The following is a 17,773-nucleotide window of genomic DNA, read 5'->3' as shown; positions in this document are numbered from 1 at the left end:
CGCAAGCGGTCTCATTCCATGGTCGTTCGTCTACGAAATCAAACTCAACGATGCCGGCTCAAAAAAGTAGCAGCTACGAGAGCACGTATCCAAAAAGAATTTGAATAAAAAAAACCCTCCCAAAAATAATATGAAAGAGAAACGAAAGTTATAAAGAAAACCTATATACGTGAAAGATATGCGAATTTAAACCTCTTTAGAACGTTTGTTAGTATTGCTTAGTCCGTATCCATGCCGTCCGGCGGCACGGGCGAACCCAGAGTCACCTCGGGACTTCGGCGGACCCGCAGGTCATGGTAGGTTTCCTCCTCTCGGCTTGGGTTTCGGGACCCATGTTGTGCTGTCTCGTAGTCCTCAATGTCCATCGCTTCTTCACGAGGTCCGAGCGCAACTTGTATTTCGAGCACGTCTTCGGCTTCTAGTTGACGCTCGGTCACCTGATCCTTGGCAGAGCCTGACATTGGCGCGGCCTGCACCTCTCCCCGAGGTTCTTGGTCTTTTTCTTCTCTTCCACCGTCCGTCTGCATGGCTTCTCTCTCATCGGCGCGATTTGCCGCCTCGTGATACTGGCGCTCCTCGTACGAGCTGTGCCCGCCGTGACCGTCTCCCCTGTGGTCCTGCTCCATGTCGGTATCCTGATATTGGGCCTGCGGCTGCGTGTCAATGTCTGGCTCTTTGCCCTTGTCTGTGCTCGCCGTCGTGGGCGTCCTGGTCACAGAATCTTTCCCAAAAATCGCGCTCCCGCTTCCGCTACCTGCCGTCTTTGGCGTCGATGGCACAATAACATTGAGAACACAGTCGTCCAAGTGCTCGTAGAACTCTTGCGCAGTCGCAAACTGGCTCTGGCAGATGCTGCACCTGGCTCCGACACCACCAACACGTCCTGCCCCAGTTGTCAGGATCAGCTTTCTGCTGTTTGGCGGTGTCTGCTCGACATTGTGCACGGCCGTCAGGTGGCGCTTAAACACGTCGGCCCGGTTGAATGCCTTTTCGTATGGCGTTCCGACCCCCGCACAGAACGGGCACACCATTGTGCCCTTGTAATGCGTGAGCGCGTGTCGGTTCTTGTCATATTTGCGCGCAAACCCTTTGACGTGGTACTCGCAAGATTCTATAGGGCACTTCTCAGGCCGCTCCTCCATATGGGTCAACATGTGAGCGGCGAGATCCTTGAAGACGCGGCCACACTCGGGATGGGGACAGCGGTTACGAACGGCCGACAGTGAGGGACTAGGCGTAGGGGGCTCTTCGGCCTTGAGAGATGGGGTAGGGGCGATATAGGCCCCTTGGGTGCTGTGGATGATGATGGGAGGCGGTCCGGGTGGACCGACCCGGTCAAGCGGACCTACTCGATCGAGCGAACCCATGCGATCGAGCGGGCCAATCCGGTCGAGCTGGCCAGCCCGGTCGATTGAGGGTGCAAGCAAGGGGGCTTGCGACGGAGGTGGAGGTGGAGGTGGAGGCGGAAGCGGGAGCGGGAGCGGAAGCGGAAGCGGCGCGGGTGCGAGACGTGGCGCTTCCAGTATCGGCGAGCGCCGGCGAGGCGGCGACACAAACTCGTGTGATGATTTGTAGTCTGGCCCTTCGTCCTCCCCGCTAGAATCGTCTGGATCCTGTACATCAATCGATTGCCGAACCTCACGCATCCAGTCCTTCAGTATGGACATGGGAGGCCAATCGCCGCTCGCCTTTCCGCCGCGATGGGGATTGAAGTGGGCCCTTCGGAGATGCGCGGCGGCATTGTAATAAGCCCCGTAGCGCTTCTGAGTGACGCAAGCTTTGCATTTCGCCAGAGGTATAACTGGTTGGGGCGAGCCAGGAGGCTCCTGCGGTTCTGTGCACACCCATCGCTTGACCAGAGCTGCATGCTTCGATTCGGTATGCCTCCTCAACTCATGCTCGCCCCGGAAACCCTCTGGGTACTCGTTGCATTTTCCGCAGTAGACCCTCCGGAGCGGAGGCCGCTGGTAGGACGACCTGATCCTAGAAGCGGGTATTGGTGATGTTAGCCCTCGGCCAGCTTGCCTAATAAATGTCGGGCTTTCAGCAACAGTATGCCGCCTTCCTGGATCGATGGACTGCGGGGATGTGAGCATGCGATCCGGCTCCCCTTTGAAAACATACGTCTCTCGTTCCGAATGGGTGCCAATAGACAATGGCCAGGTGTTGATCAGGGGGCGCATATCTGGAAGGGGTTTTCTTGGCTCGTCCCCTGATTTGGTTATCGGAGGGAGGACGAATGAACCGTGCCTCAGCGGCGACCTTTGCTTGACGAATCCATTGAAAAAGTTGGCCTCAATCTCGCCGCTGCCGAGGAACATGAGAAAGTTTTTGGTCGTCAGTATTCCACGGTCCATCCACGAACTCCTTCCCAAGACTGCTCCCACCGAATGGAGCAGTTCACGATCGTCATTGCTCATATCCGTGTCGGACCCGTCCAACAGCATCGGTGCAGACCACGCAAATACGCTGACGAGTGCCTTGTAGACTGCGTGCATCGCCGCCGATCCGGCTTGCGGTGGCGGGCTGAGGTGTGATTGAGCAGCTCTGTCGACCAAGATGGTCCTCACTAAGCTGAAAATACACAAAGATAAAAACATAGCTACCCAGGTCTTGGTGTCAAGCGAGCCGGATCGGGCTGTTTGGTTCTCGATCGACTGTAGAAACTGTGACGTGCAGCTGTACAAGACACGAAAGCGCCCATAGGAGTCGGCGTCATCGAAAGAGATGTGCGAGCTCGAGTTGTTTACTTCGGCGTGTACTACTGGCTCAGCTTGTTGAAAGTCATGGAAGAGGGTCTCGCGAAGCAGAAGTTTTGCGCGGTACAGCACAGGGTATGCCACTTCTTCCGTCTCCCTGGTTCCGGATATTGCGCCGCTGAGCCTGAGAAGTTGCCAGAAGTTGTACATGGTGCCGCTCATGTTCCAGCTTGATGCCAGGATATTGAGAATTGGGGGTGGCCTGTCGCACGAATCTTTGGAGAAGGACGCAAGAGTCGGGTTGGCCGGTGGAAGGCTGGCGAGGTCTTCCGTCCACCAAAAACCGTCATCGAAGTCGAGGTTAGACTTCACCATGCTCGCAGTCTCTTGGGATACCAGGTACGTTCGTTCAAGGAAGTCGTTCATGTTGCGACGGACGGCGAGAGGCGATGTCAGAGGTGTTTGTGTCTGCCTTGACGGGGCAGATGCTGGATACCAGTCAGCCAGCGCGTCGACGCCAATAAAAGGGTACAGCATACCTGGCAGCATAATATCGGCAAAGCTGCTGAGGGAACCGCGATGGCACCCGAGAGCTTTCCAAAAGTCGTTATCTGGAGAGTTTGTAATGTCGGGACAGAGCGTACATGGGTCACTCGAGTCGCACTAAGACCGTTAGCAGAAGCACCCCCTGATCCGCTTGCCGAGAGTAAACTCACCCCTTTTTTCAGTACTTTGCATCGCAGGCAAGGGCCGATATCGCGGAGAAGCCGTAGCTCTTCAATCGACTCTAGCCGAGACTGTCCCACACGGCTGCGCTTCAACGGCGGAAGTAATGGGTCAACTTCGGAATCGATCGAGCCTCGGGGTCCTCCCGGGTACTCTGGCACGAACGAGTAACTCCTCAGCGATTCCCGGTGGTCCTTTGCCTGGCTGCTCGTAACTAACTGAGCAAGCTGAAACCCAGAGCCTGGACGGGGTAGGTACATTGGTGACGGCTGCTTATTGTAGTCAATGCTGTAGCTTCTGTTTTGCTGGTCAGGGAATATCAACGGGGGTGTGCCGCCGACGGAGAGCCCCGAGTCCCTCTTTTGCAAAGTGACATGGTCCTTCGCATGTTGATCGCGGTCGTCTTGGTGAGGATAGCCGTAGATGTAATGCATACAACGCTCGTCCCAGCACTTGTACGAGTGGTGGCTGCGGAAGCTCAGTGGAAGACTGTCCCTTAACCTCAATGCGCGAGAGATGGGGTCGTAGTTGGAGAAGTTGTAGTCCAGCCAAGCAGCATACCCCTCAGGGGCCTGGTCCCGAAGGTAATGATACTTGAGGGCATCGAGAAACCTGGGGTCGTGGAGATCCACGCCTAACGTACAGCAATTCCATTAAATTCTAGGCCTAGACAGAGGCGGGACGCCGTGCACCTACCTTGGTCCAGACATGCCGTCTCGATGCACTCACACTGATACTGCAGCGTTCTCGCTTCCTCGATGTCGGACAAGAGCGGGACCTTGTCAGACAGTTCTAGGTTCTGGCATTAGACCGAGTTGCACACGAACAAAGGAACAATGGGCAGACAAGAGGAGAGCACGTAGAATATGGCGCGACGCATCGGACGGGGAGCGGAACAGCACAGCATATGAAATAGGGGGCAGCTCACGATTATCGTCGATATAGGCGCGCAAGACACGGAGCTTGTGGCGCAGCATGTCAAGCTCTACCTTGATGTTGGGGCCATATCTCTCGGGGAGTAGGAGGGCAAGCTTCGCCTGAATCTCTCTCTGCGCTGCGAGCAATTCCCTGACTGTAGGGTTCATAAATGGGTCATCTGAATGGGGGATAGAAGAAGAAGACGAGGCAAGGGTCTGCTGGTTCGCGGCACCAGGAGGGCCGGGGCCGGGGCCGGGGCCAGCAGGGGCGGCTAGCACCAGCTGCGGCGGTTGCAGTTGCGGTTGCAGTTGCGGTTGCAGTTGCAGTTGCGGTTGCGGCTGCGGCGGCTGCGGCGGTGGCGGCGGTGGCGGCGGTGGTGGTGGTGCGGTCAGCAAGTCGCGATCGGGCCGTAAGAGGTTTGGCGGAGGCGGCTGCGATTGCGACTGCGATTGCGACTGCGACTGCGACTGCGGCTGCGGCTGCGGCTGCGGCTGCGGCGCGACATTTTCGGCCGCCATGGCGTGCGGGCGCGAACGTCGTCGTCGGCGGGCAGGCGGGCGCCGCTATGGCGGGCAGGGCCAGGCACGCGATGGCGTTAACGTTTGAGTTAACGTTACGGGTAGCCCAGGTCGAGATGCGGGGAGGCAGGCCAGAGCAAGCTCCGGATTCTTCACCGCGACGGGCGCGGCGGCGCGGCGCGAAGACCCAGCTGGGGCTGGGCTGGGCTGGCTCTCGGCTGGATTGCACGGCGCGCTGCTTGCTCAGCGTGCTGCTCAGCGTGCTGCTCAGCGTACTCAGCGTGCTCGCCCACCGTCCAGCTCCAACGGGGTTTCTCGCGCATCAACGACGGGGATCTATGCGTGCCAGCTTGCGCAACATGATAGGGACTCGGTAACGTCGACTCTCGGGTGCGGATATGCATCACAAGGCCATTGTGCGCGGGGGCGCGGCGAATTGGCGATAAGGTGAAATTGGCTCGTCCCGGCCTTGAGCTCCCATGAAGGTTCGAGTTCGAGTTGTAGATTTAATTTTCGAAGCGGTCGTGGAGCAGCGCAGCTCTCAGTCGGGGAATTCTTGCAAGGGCAAGGTACCAGTCAATTGGGGAAGTGGGGCAGGTGTTTTACGATGGGAAAGTAGAGGGGCGGCAGATTATGAGATCCAACGTCTTCAGGTCGGCTTCCCAGCAGATGGATGGATCGTCCACAATCCGTACTGCTGGCCAAGCATTCCGTAGCGTCAGTCTGGACATGACATGCCTCAGACCGCGCTATGTATGTGAGGAAATGTACCTACGGGACGGCGGAGTCCTGACTGAACAAACGAGGCAGGTGCGAGGCAGGTGCTGGGCTGTCCCGCTGCTTCAACTGGCGCGGGTTGCAGGTCGTTGCAGGTCAATGGAACAACCTGTGCGGTTGTGCCTTCCTCTGCAGCCGCCTGCATCTCCAGGTCTGCAAGCTCCAGGTATGCACGATAGGTGAGGTAGGGAAGAGCTACTCGAATCCGGCGAGCCAGGGAAGGAGCCAGCCAGCCGTAAGTTAAGGTAATAATGAAGCGTGCCGTCTGCCTCAATCCATCCTTCCTCTCCAGCTCGCCCAGTCGCCGTGAGGAGCGCGAATACCCTCGCTTGACCCCTCCTGCAGACAGTGCAGAGCAGCAGCACCAGAGGTCCCATCGCATCAAGGGCGTATCTTGGCTGGGGCCGTCGACTGGACGCCTCAACGCCCAGCAAGGGCGAGCTAGGGCTTGCTCTCGGTGCTTTGCCGGAGCTGGTCTAGCCTGCCACGCTAGCCCAAGAGCCGAAGACCGTTGGAACATGAGGCAGCTGGTGCGACGGAATCGCTACCGTCACAGCAGGCCGTTGTCCCATGTTCCCAACCTGAGCGGCAGGCATGGATATCAAAGGAAAAAGAAGTACAGTACACGCGGCCCAAATTTCGCGCATCGCCGCACCTTTGAGGTTTGCGATGGGGCCCGCGTTTCACTACCCTAAGCTACACTATATGTGCCTAGGTATACTTCCACACATACAGCTCGAGCTCTATCCGATCTGGAGCTCAGATGACCGAGCCATATCGACAACTCACGCCAGCCAGCTCGCCACCCCGCCAGCAGGCTGGGAGGAGTTACCCGGTCAGCCGTAAGGCAGGCAAGGCAGGTAAGGTAGGCTGGCTCTATATGTGCGGAGGTATCCGCCGGTTGTACAGACCTTACTCACTGCATTGATGGGCTGCGCTGGAGTCGGGTCCAGACACCAGACACACGCAGGCGGTATCTTTGCCGACGCTGGATGGAACCCACCCCGACGAGCTCGCCCTCCTCCTTCGACATTTGGGTGGTGCGGTCGAGTTATTTAGTCGTCAGCTGATTCGTTTCTGGCCAAGCTTGCACTCGCAAGGCGCATGCAGCCCCTTCGTGCATGGGCAAGAGAGACGGAACGACTAGTGGTGGTAGGTATTGTCACGCCAAGCGTGTCGAGCCTTGCGCACGCCGTTAGTGTAAGTGGCCTGGAGAAGTATGTATGGTAAGGCCAGGCCAAAAGGCACTACACTGCAGTTGCATTTATTTATCGATTAGATTTTGGCCCCCTCCCCCTCTTCCATCACTAGGTGCCCTGGGATTTCCCTGCCGACACTTCTCCGGCTTTATTACTCATGTAGTGTGCATCTTGTCTCAGTGTGCTGCCATTAATCAACTTTTGTGTGCCACGGACTTGTTGAACGACGCATCCCGTACTATGTGAGGGTATGGGCGGGCTGGGTCTACAACGTTTTTTTCCCTCTCCCGCACTTCGAGATTGTCGGACTCCCCACGCACGCTTTTGCAACGGCGTAACATCGGGCGATGCGCGCTGCGGGGTCAAGCACATTCTGCCCAACCCCCGAGCCTTCCGTCGCCTCATTCGCAGTAGCTGGGCTGGGCGGGCTCAACTCGACTGATCGACGCTCACCAGACGATTGAAGGCCGCCTTTTATTTTCTCCGCCGCCCCAAGGTGCATTAGGTGTTAGCTGAGCTGAGGACAACGCCGGTATGCCACAGCCCGAGCAGCAGATTCTTGAAAGGCGAGCTCGACAGCATCCCCTCCTTTGTACCTTCCATGCATCGAGGACCTACCGCAGCTTTAGAAAATAAAGGTTTGCCGTGGTCTGCTCTGCCCCATCGTTTGTGGAACAAACGATGGGGTCGCGGAGTTGTTTCTCCTCTGCGTGTTTCACGGACTGTTCAGTCGGGCAATTGCTGAGAGACGGAGGCACGCAGCAGCACGACCACCTAGCAATGTCGACGGTGACACAGTCTTCTTTTTAATACGTAGCGATGGCTAAGGTATCGGGAAAGCTTCACCACCTCAGCAGGTGTCGCCTGCCTGCCATTGATCCTCTCTCCCTGGCGTCGGTGTCTGTTCGAGTCTGGCCCGCCGTTAGCTACGCACGCACGGCCCCCTCTTCTAGTCTCGCGTGGGATCAGATCAGCCACGAATCGCTGTTATCCGGCCCCCTCCATCAACGACGAAGGAGCCTTGAACCCTTATCTGACAACCCTGCAACAACCTCGCATTATCCATTTCAGCGAATGACCGGCCCGCCCCATCGCAGTCTCCAGTGGCCAATCGCCCCAGCCCGCCCCAGCCCCCCAAGTTCAATGGAAGTCCAGTCCTGCCAAGTGCCAACCGCTCACACGGGCTCCCACCACTCGTCAGCTGAGAGGGCAAGGCGTCTAGCTGGCTGCCTCTTTTGAATGGCGGGGCGGTTCGCCTCGTCTCTCAGCTGCTTCAGCTCCACGCCCTGTCGTCCTCCTCTCGTCCTGCTCAGCCGCCAGAGGCTTTCTGCTAGGCGCCTTGATATACCGACACTTCTCCCTGAGCCTGTCATTTGCACGTCTCGGCCCAGAATCCGCAATTGCATTTGTAGACTCTGCATGTCTATGCATTCATATCGTGCCTCAAAGTCGACAAATGCCACATCTGCCAGTCGTGATTTGATGGACCAATAAGTTATGGTAGAGATAGACTATGCTGCTTCCGTGCCGTAATCTCGTAGCGTCACTGTTATATCCGCCATTGGCCAAGAAAAAAGATACAGTGACAGTGACAGTGGCAGCGACAGACAGGCAAGCTCGGACGATAATCCATCTTCCGCCAGCTCAAGACCAGGCTGCGGCATCTCCGAGCACACACACACACACACGCACACAGGGGGTCGACCGTTTACCACCCTTCTACAGACCATTCCCAATACAAATACAAGGAATAGCATTACTAGTATGCGAAGCCCAGGGGGACTACTCCGTATATCTCAACCTTTCCCAGTCTATCTCGACTGTATTGTCCCGTCCCTGCCACACATCTTTGCTCTCTGCTCACAACTGTCAACACGCTCAAAAGCAGCCATGTCTCTATTCGCCAACTCTCTCTCTGTGCAAGAGCACCCCCAGCTTGTTGCCTTCTCGAGCATCGTGCTTGTTCTCTGGGCGGTAGCCTATTTTACCGGAACCAGAAACAGGCTTCCCAGTCTGATTGGTATATGTTTCGTCTTATTCCTCCTCCCCTTACACGAGACTTTTCCTACTGTAATCCCAGCCCAGTGGTCGTTTAGCATCAAACAGACCCTCCCATGCCTTCCAACATCTCACTTACACCTTCCGTCTAGACCACGAACACCAGTCGCCTCCCCCTCAGCCCCAAGCAGCCCTTCACCTCCAGAGAGAGAAAACGGACGAGAAGGGCCGCGAGGAAGAAGAAGAAGAGTGCGAGGACGAGCACTCCTCTCTCGAGGAAGGCAACAACCTGCGCCCTCCGCCGCCCCCCGTCGTCGTCATCCCCTGGCGCGCCTCATTCGGCCTCGGCATCCCGCCGCCCACGCACGGCCTGGCGAGGCCGTCCTGCTCCGCCGAGGCCCGCAAGGGCTCCACCTGCACGCAGCACTGCTCCGACGACAGTGCTGCGCTGCTTCTCCTTCTCCACCATCACCACCAGCAGCAGAGAGATGCGGGAGGTGAGTCGGCGGCGGCTCTGGCGGGCATTGGCGGCCAGTTTCCTCCTCCGAGAGGGGATGATGATGATGACGAGGAAGAGGATCTGGGGGATGATATTAGGCGCTGGAGTTTGTGTGGTTAGGTTTCCTTTCTTTGAATCTCGCTATTTTACTCACGCACCCTCACTCTCCTTCTCTTCGTATACTGTCGAGCGCTTGGTGAGGAAAGTATCGTATCAGACTTTAGAGTTTGTGTAGTTCCTTTCCCCCATACTCACACAATCACACGCGCTTCACTCTCCTTCTCTTCGTATTCTGTCAATACTTTATAAGAGGATTGTTATGTGGGATGGTTTTTTGTCAATAGAGCTAGACTTTCCCTACTTGGATAGATGTCGTGTTTTTCTGCCTATCTGCACTTTCTTTCTTTCTTTCTTCCTTTCTCTTTCTTGAAGGTACTACGACATAAACAATAGATAGCCCATCGGCTTGCGGAGATATACCCATCTACCTTGAGTGTGTTGACAACAAAGACATAACCCGCCGAATCTCTTCTCTCTTCTCTCTTTCATACATTTCTACTACGAGTACAAAGACTCAACGGGCAGATGATAACTCCTAAAGCGCAGTTGTGGCCCATCATCTAGTCCTTCGTCCTGCTCTACTTGCCGCGACGGGGCCAGACTAAACCACCGGCGGTCCTGCTTTTCAACCTTTGATGGGTGTCTCTGACAGCCACTAACCTCCATAGGCCGGTACAAACACATGACATGCCCGATCCAGGGATACATGTTGTTGTTTCCGGCTTTCGCCTCACCAGTCTCTGCTTCAATCTTTGTGAGTGCCGGCAAGTCGAGCAGCTAGCGTTCCACATAGTAGCGGCAAAGGTGGATCTGGGCTGCCGGCGGCATGATGCGCACTCCAGAGTTTAGAAAGTTTGTCTATTCAAGGGGCTGTTTTAGATGTCTGGCTTATGGCTGTGTCTAGCTCTTTGTCATTCAGATTCCACTTGTGGTGTTGTTGTAGTTCTTGCAGTAAACCGGGTTGTTTTCACGCTATACGGCCTTTGACAACTTTCCCTTTCGGGCGCTCTCTATTGCCTTGCGGGCTTAGCCCATCTTGAACGCGATCGCAGGTTTCCTTCTCAGAAGAGATGGTTGGGTCATCGAGAACAGTAGTAAATACATCATCTTTAATCTCATTATAATGACACTTCTCGGCCCAGTGTTACTCTTTGGCTCGGTAAATGGGGTTGAAGACTTGAGGCCATGGTCGATAATAGTTTCATTCAGTAGTGATAGGGCCATATTTTAAATTCGGTAGGATACCTTCAGTGGCGGCAATCTGATCAAGTTGTCTATTTATCTTCACTCGTCTAGGGGTCCAGCTAAGCCTCAGACAGCCGGTATCAGCCTCAAGGAAAAGGGGGAACCCAACTACTCACTGGCCCTCTCGAGCACACACACACGTACACACATACAGAGAGAATATAACAGAACAGGACAGTATCAACATTCACACATCGCCACACGTTTCTGGCAATAGTTCGCAATACCCCGTATGTGTATCCTCCCGAGCCTAGTTTTTGTACATGCCACTACAGCCCCGTGAGATATCGTACGGGGCCCAATTGTTTATGCGAGCTACAACACGGCGGAAAGAAAACGAATGTATCACACTCGATGGGCCGACTGGGCATTGTCAGCTCCCAACTAACAGCGCGAGAATGCAACGGCATCGATTATCTTGACTTTGGACCGTACTACGAACGAACATCTTTCTTATAGAGTTGACATGCCTTGATAACATGGACTCACTCGGTGCGCCTTCCGATCCTCAATCAATAGACTGGACTATTATCTTCTCTCCCTCTCATCTCCCTCCATAGATTCAAGAAGGGGCTGACAGGACAAGGAATAACAATCCAGGCAAAGCAGCCAAGAAGACCAAAACGCCCCTCTTTATCCGGCCGTAAAATTGCCCGAACAAGCCAACCAGCCAGCCAACGTCAAAGAACCACTGACGAACAAACCGACACAGAGCAAGCTGCGGCTAGCAAAGCAGGATACGAGGAGAGTAAAAAAGACTGAAAGCGAGAATCTCCAGACAACCCTCTCCTCTCCCAGCGGCACAGAACAACGATCAACAACGGCGTGTCCAGAAGTAGAGAGAAGAAACAGCCGACCCACTATCTCCAACAAGCTCGCCAACAGCAAGCAGTACGGCTATGGCCTGCTTCTGCGCCGCAGCTCACCTCACCACCAGAGAAGAGAACCGAGAATTACATAACGTCAGCAACGGCTCAGATCCTTATTCCAGAGCTTCGGGGAGAAAATGGCCAATTAGTTTTCCCACCTCCCCCACCACATCCCAACCCTTAAAAAGCAGCAAGCACCTGAATTTGCATTAATAACCTGGCGTCTTCGCCTACCCTCGCCCTAATAACAACCTTCGCTACGATTCCTACTTCAACCTCGCCCTGATAATAACCTTCGTCACGATTCCTACTTCAACCGCGAATAATCTTAGGAATCGTCAAGAATGAAGAATTTCCTATTTAAGAAGGTAACTGAAGTCAGGCCAAATCATTAAAAAATGCAGTCTTCTCAAATTGAGCACGAATTCCACTTAAGTGGGGCCAGCCAGGGCATACAGGCATGGTTACGGGCTCCCACAAAAGTATCGCAAAATGCGAAGTTTCCGCAGTGGTGATGTTTTCTATGGTGTTGCGTATGTTGCAGAGCCGCAATTTAGTCCCCGCAGAGCCTCAATGTGGTCCCTCAGTCAATAACGAAAGGATCCCTCGACGAACTAGCCCGCTGAGCCTCCTCAGAGCCTCAGGCCTCTGAGCCTCAAGAAGCCGTAGATCAGAGTCATCTTCGTCTAGCGGAAACATCCACAAATCCTCATCTTCACCGTACTCGAGGGCGAGTAGGCGTGAGCGTTCGGCCGAGGGAGGTAGAGAGGGAGTTCGTGATGCCATTTAAATGTAACCGGGTTCGTCAACACGGCATAGCGGCAGGAAGCCGAAGCAGTCATTACTTACCTGGATTGACGAGACTTGAAAAAAAAATTAGCTTCATTCGCGTTGGTGGCCGTTGCAGGAAAATTATCATATTTTCCCGAGGGTCAAGACTTTGGCCGAGTCTCTTCCGAATAGCTTCATAATTCAACAAGGTTGACCCTGCCATACGGTGGGCTAGTTGCATGGCTAGTTGCCTTGAAAGTGGGCATTTTTACGTACAAAAAGGTGGATCTATGATGACGGGTGCCAGGCCCACGATTTTAGGGATGGTGGGTGCACCGAACAAAAAGGGTGGGTGCGCGCAGCAATGTCTTCGAAAATAATCACCCAACTCGGTAGGTACAAAAGACTAATAATACGTCTGTAGGGGATTAGTCAAATAAAAGGGTGCTAGGCAGTCCATGCGCATCCTCCGGCCAGTGACAACCGTCTCTCAGGTAGGTTAACTCCGTGTTGCCGTTGAGCTAGGGTCAATATATCATTTTGCAGTTGCAACTTCCATCGTGGTTTTTGGGACTCCATCAAGAGACCACGCACTTTGCTACTGGACATAGCAGCATACATTCCGAGAAATGGCGAACGCGATACTACGGGCGGCATTGGCAGGGCGTCATAACAAAAGCTCACCGTTTGCTCCAGTTCTGCCGTCCTGGCAATTGCCGCTGGGCGGGCGGCGTCGGATGCTGGCCTGACGGGCTCTACGCCTCTGGACCGGCCAGAGCCGATAGTTCCCGTGGACTAGGCTGAGCCCTGAGGGAAGGTTGCGGCTGGTGGTGGTGGTGGTGGTAGGCAATATCGAAACGCGCGGAAAGGTGGGTGGGAGCAACCTCGCGTCTGCTGGTACATGTCAGGCCGCCTTGCCATCTATAGCAACCAGGGAGCGGCGTGGCTGCCGCTGCGTAGTAATAAAGCCGGCAAGATCGAGATGCACAGGCAAGAAAAATGACGACTCATTGTTGCACGACAGGCTCCGCTACCAAGATTCCACACTGCCGCCAACCTCATGTGCTGAAGGCCCGAGATCATTCTCTGTCTCTCTGCTGCATCAAACATCAAACAGAGCACACGACGAACGACGACAAACACCAACGTTAGTGTGATCGCGAGACTGGACACCCTCACACGGGAATAGAATGCAAATAGACGTTCGCAATTCGCACTATGCCGATATAGCTAGGTGTGCATGGCGCAGGGCTGGCTGAAAAGAGTGACGTTTATGAAGAACCTAGGGCTAGGGGGATTGCGGCCTGGCTTTGGGCCTCGCAGCCCACCCTCTTTCAGTTCTGACACGGCCCGAAGGGACCCGGGCCTGCTAATCAAACAGACCGCAAAGGGGCACACCCGGCCTGTAGCTGGAAGCACGATGCGACTCGTGGGCTGGTAAGTGGTTGGGGAAAGACAAGATGGACGCGGGGGGATGACTCTGTTGGTGTAGCGAGAGGGGTGGGACATGTGCCGGTTTAAAACCATAGGAAGACATCATAGCGTTGTGGCTCTGAAATCCCTCAAACGTACGGCTTGTTATGATCTGGCAACTAGGCTAGCTGTGAGCAATCATGGGACACGGTAGAGCAGGAGTCCCGAGATGCGTTTTGCTGGTTGCGAAATGATTGAAGAAGAGAAATAAGGGAAATAAGGGAGAAAATCCGTGAGGCGCGCTTTGTAGGAAAACTCACTAGCGGGAAACAAGCGCTGTGGATTAGCCAGTGCGCAGTGGAGATTTCGAGACGTTCTATCACACTATATAGTCAAAGACATGGGGCCTCGCTGACAGATTTCAGCCGCCAGCGATGACTTCACAGATCGACGGCTTGCATCAAGCCTCGCTGTCGATCAGCTGCGATTGGTTCCCACCACCAAGGCCGCGTCGTCTGGCTGATAACGAAGAGATCATATAGGGTCTCCTTGCGCGATGAGTGGTCTGCGACTTCTTGCGCAATAGTTGTCTAGACATTGTTGGGCCAAACATTGGAAGACTATCGAAACGTTTTTGCTCGGTCCTCGGACCACTTGGCCGACGTTCACCTAGACTGACGAAAAGTGGCTGGCTGACTGACTGTGTGCTTCGTCTTCCGGGCTGACGTATTCGGGCCATCTCCCCCACGGATTTTGAGTGCAAGCAGGACTGCGGCGTCGGCAATGCGGTGGACAATGGGGGATCACAGACCAGACGGGGCAAGTGGCACAGGAGTTGCAGATGACGAATTTTGCTCATGTGCTCTCCTACCCAAGGAGATTCGCTCGTGTCTCGGCCTGGAAACAATGGGCTATACTTTGCGTCCACGGCCTCGAGATTGTCGACACACGTGGGAGCGATGCTCGATGCATATTGGCTCCGTGGGACCTTCAGCCTCTGGCTTAAGGCCTCACGCTCAAGCCAAAAACGCCTCCTGACCAAAAGAGAACGCCAATTTAGGTCGGCCTGCAAGGGCTCTCCAAAACGATCAAGAGACTGCCATTGGCCCTCAGCAGGGTCAGTTTGGCGTGTCACTAAAAGGTTGAAGTCAAGGTTCATGATAGGGCAACGAAAAGCATTTATACTTCCCTACCTACAGAACCGTGGTGCGCCAGATGTAGAAATCGATCAGACTCTGAACATGCAGACTCGGCGATCCTCTTCTTGAGGGCTTTCCATGGCTTAGATTTATTGAAAATGGAAAGAACGGATTAGGAAGCAGGGCATCAGCGTGGCGCACAGTCACTTCCTACCTAACGCCTGGGGGCTCGGGAACAGCGTCATCCTGACCTGACACGTTGACCCGCCGTTGTGGTGGCCACCAAAGAAACCATTGAAATATTTTTACAGGCCATCCACCGCCAGTCTAAAGACCCCCCCCCCCCCGACCCGCACACTCCCTCTCGAGGCCGTCCCTCCAGTCCCTTTATTTTCTTTGACAGTTATGTAGAGAAAAGATTTCGAACGAGACTGTGGCCTTCCCCCACCCCCCGGCTGCCATTGCCTCTTATTTTCTCTCCTTTTCTTTTCGAGGCGGTCAGCGCAATGGCTCTCCAGCGCGCCCTGGTTCTGGGTCTGGCCCTACTGTGCCATGGCGTCATTGCCAGCGCGCCGGGCTTTGCGGCGGCTGAGACGAAGGCGCTCGACCAGCACACTCAGGGCAGCGCCCCGCGGAGGCTGCACGGCAGGTTCCTGCATATTACTGGTGAGTTTTTGAGCCTATCAGACAGAACTCGCCGATCGGCGTCGCTTTTCCATTCCATGCCAAGATACTCAAACCATCGCGAACGCAGATCTCCACCCCGACGAATTCTACCGCGTGCACTCATCCACCGACGAGACCGACGCGTGCCATCGCGGCCACGGCCCGGCTGGCACCTATGGCGCCGAGACATCGGACTGCGATACGCCCTTCTCCCTCGTGAACGCCACCTTCGACTGGATTGCCGCCAACCTCAAGGACGAGATCGACTTTGTCGTCTGGACGGGCGACAGCGCACGCCACGACAGCGATGAGGATCTTCCTCGCAACCAGGGCCAGGTGCTCGGCACGAACCGCTGGATCGCTGACAAGTTCGCCGAACTGTTTGCCGCCCCCTCGGGCCACGGCCTGGCCATCCCCGTCGTGCCCACGTTTGGCAACAACGACATCCTCCCGCACAACATCCTACTACCGGGCCCCAACAAGTGGCTGCAGACGTACGCCCAAATCTGGCGCAAGTTTATCCCCGAGGAACAGCGCCACAGCTTCGAGTTTGGAGGCTGGTTCTACACCGAGGTCGTCCCCGACAGGCTCGCCGTCTTCAGCCTCAACACACTCTACTTTTTTGACCGCAATGCTGGCGTCGACGACTGCGCGAGCCCGTCGGAGCCGGGGTACAAGCAGCTCGAGTGGCTGCGGGTCCAGCTGCAGTTCATGCGCCAGCGCGGCATGAAGGCTATCCTGATGGGACACGTCCCCCCGGCGCGGACGGAAAGCAAACAGCTGTGGGGCGAGGTCTGCTGGCAGAAATACACCCTCTGGCTCCGGCAGTACCGGGACGTGATTGTCGCCGGCCTGTACGGCCATATGAACATTGACCACTTCCTGCTGCAAGACACGCACGACATTGACTTTGGCCTGCTGTCGGGCGCCGCCGACGGAGTGGTCAGCACACGCGAGTCGATGGAGGACGAACTCTCAGCGCAGTCGACTGCAGACTATCTCCAAGAGCTGCGGGATGGGTGGGCGAAGCTGGACCCCCCGGCGGCCGGCTCTTCTGGGCGGGTGAAGGAAGACAAGAAGGGGAGAAAGGGGAAGAAGAGTAAGGATATATGGGGCGAGCGGTACCAGCTGTCCTTGGTCAGCCCGAGCATCGTGCCGAACTACTTTCCGACTCTGCGAGTTCTCGAATACAACATAACCGGACTCGAGGATGCCCCCGTATGGGCAGACCCGTTCCAGACCTTTGAAGCCCCCGCTACTCAGGAAGATACCCAGAAACACCTCGATCTGCGGAATACTTTCGAGTATGACGTGGAGGTAGGGTCCGCGAGCAAGAAGAAGAAAGGCAAGAAGCACAGGGGCAAGAAGCCCAAGAACCCAAAGTTTGTACTTCCGGAGGCGCCTTCCAAGTCGTCACCACCGGGGCCTGCGTACTCGCAGCAGCCGCTGTCCCTCACCGGCTATACGCAATACTTTGCCAACCTAACCCACATCAACAACTTGACGCTCGATGTTTCCGCGGTATGGGACGGAGACGAATCTGACTCTGACGCGCCGTCGTCATGGCTAGATGGCATCGCATGGCTTCTCAAGTGGCGGAAAGGCAAGCACGGCGGCAAGAAGCCCAAGGCGCCGAAGCCGGACCCGCGCGAGTTCCAATTCGAAGTCGAGTACAGCACGTTCCACGACAAGATCTACAAGCTGGGAGACTTGACGGTCAACAGCTTTGTCGATCTGGCCTACCGGATAGGGGAGAACGACAAGAGTGGCGGCAAATCTGCCTTGGCGGATGCGGAGGGACGTGATTTTGATGATGACGAGGTTGAAAGTGCTGATGCTGAGGACGATGATGAGGAAGAGGAAGAGGATGAGTCAGAGTTTGACGACGACGATGACGAGTTCGAAGCTGACAAGAAGAAAAAGGGGAATAAAGACAAGAAAAAGAAGAAGAAAAAGAAGAAGAAGAGCCAAAACAAAATATGGCACCACTTCTTGGAGCATGCATTTGTTAGCACGCTGGAAAAGGGCGAGCTCAAGAAATACGCCTGAGGTCGGGCTTGGAGCACTCGGAGCATGTTTGTCTTTTTTTTTTTGAAGTTGGAAAGCTGGAGTTTATGGGTTGTTAGCATTTACAGCATATCTGAGCATTGTCGGGGCGTTGTTATTTTGTTTAAATAAAAAAATTTTAATTCTTTTTTTAATTTTTTTTTAAAATATTTCAAAGCAGTTCACAAACGGAGAAGATGACTGGAGGTACCTTGATCAGCGCATGAATC

At 55.1% G+C, this 17,773-nt stretch overlaps 5 protein-coding genes across 5 annotated transcripts; 3 read left to right on the top strand and 2 right to left on the bottom strand.

Annotated features, from left to right (window-relative positions):
• Positions 1 to 218: 218 nt before the first annotated feature.
• On the bottom strand, positions 219 to 4,861 carry B0T26DRAFT_645459 (uncharacterized protein; the record flags this gene model as incomplete). The annotated part of the gene is made up of 5 exons (XM_060437724.1): positions 219 to 3,187; positions 3,239 to 3,362; positions 3,416 to 4,059; positions 4,122 to 4,217; positions 4,354 to 4,861. 5 exons carry the CDS (start codon positions 4,859 to 4,861, stop codon positions 219 to 221), a joined length of 4,341 nt encoding a protein of 1,446 aa, XP_060295832.1.
• Positions 4,862 to 7,449: 2,588 nt separating this feature from the next.
• B0T26DRAFT_276762 (uncharacterized protein) lies at positions 7,450 to 8,213 on the top strand. Its single transcript, XM_060434134.1, has one exon. It carries the CDS (start codon positions 7,657 to 7,659, stop codon positions 8,074 to 8,076), a length of 420 nt encoding a protein of 139 aa, XP_060295831.1. The 5' UTR covers positions 7,450 to 7,656; the 3' UTR covers positions 8,077 to 8,213.
• On the top strand, positions 8,214 to 9,815 carry B0T26DRAFT_774771 (uncharacterized protein). Its single transcript, XM_060446588.1, has 2 exons — positions 8,214 to 8,857; positions 8,988 to 9,815. Exons 1-2 carry the CDS (start codon positions 8,602 to 8,604, stop codon positions 9,452 to 9,454), a joined length of 723 nt encoding a protein of 240 aa, XP_060295830.1. The 5' UTR covers positions 8,214 to 8,601; the 3' UTR covers positions 9,455 to 9,815.
• Positions 9,816 to 13,855: 4,040 nt separating this feature from the next.
• Positions 13,856 to 15,087, bottom strand: B0T26DRAFT_276691 (uncharacterized protein). Its single transcript, XM_060434132.1, has one exon. The coding sequence runs from the start codon at positions 14,849 to 14,851 to the stop codon at positions 14,153 to 14,155; it is 699 nt and encodes a 232-aa protein (XP_060295829.1). The 5' UTR covers positions 14,852 to 15,087; the 3' UTR covers positions 13,856 to 14,152.
• A 91-nt stretch (positions 15,088 to 15,178) lies between these two features.
• B0T26DRAFT_708218 (Metallo-dependent phosphatase-like protein) lies at positions 15,179 to 17,462 on the top strand (the record flags this gene model as incomplete). Its single annotated transcript, XM_060441887.1, has 2 exons — positions 15,179 to 15,497; positions 15,586 to 17,462. Coding segments are annotated over exons 1-2 (2,037 nt in total), but the record flags the coding sequence as incomplete, so codon positions are not given.
• Between the last annotated feature and the right edge of the window lie 311 nt (positions 17,463 to 17,773).

The sequence above is a fragment of the Lasiosphaeria miniovina genome, assembly GCF_030549165.1.
Source record: "Lasiosphaeria miniovina strain SMH2392-1A chromosome Unknown B0T26scaffold_4, whole genome shotgun sequence".
NCBI lineage: Eukaryota > Fungi > Ascomycota > Sordariomycetes > Sordariales > Lasiosphaeriaceae > Lasiosphaeria > Lasiosphaeria miniovina.
Note: the sequence above shows the minus strand (reverse complement) of the source record. Positions and strands in the feature narration are given on the sequence as shown.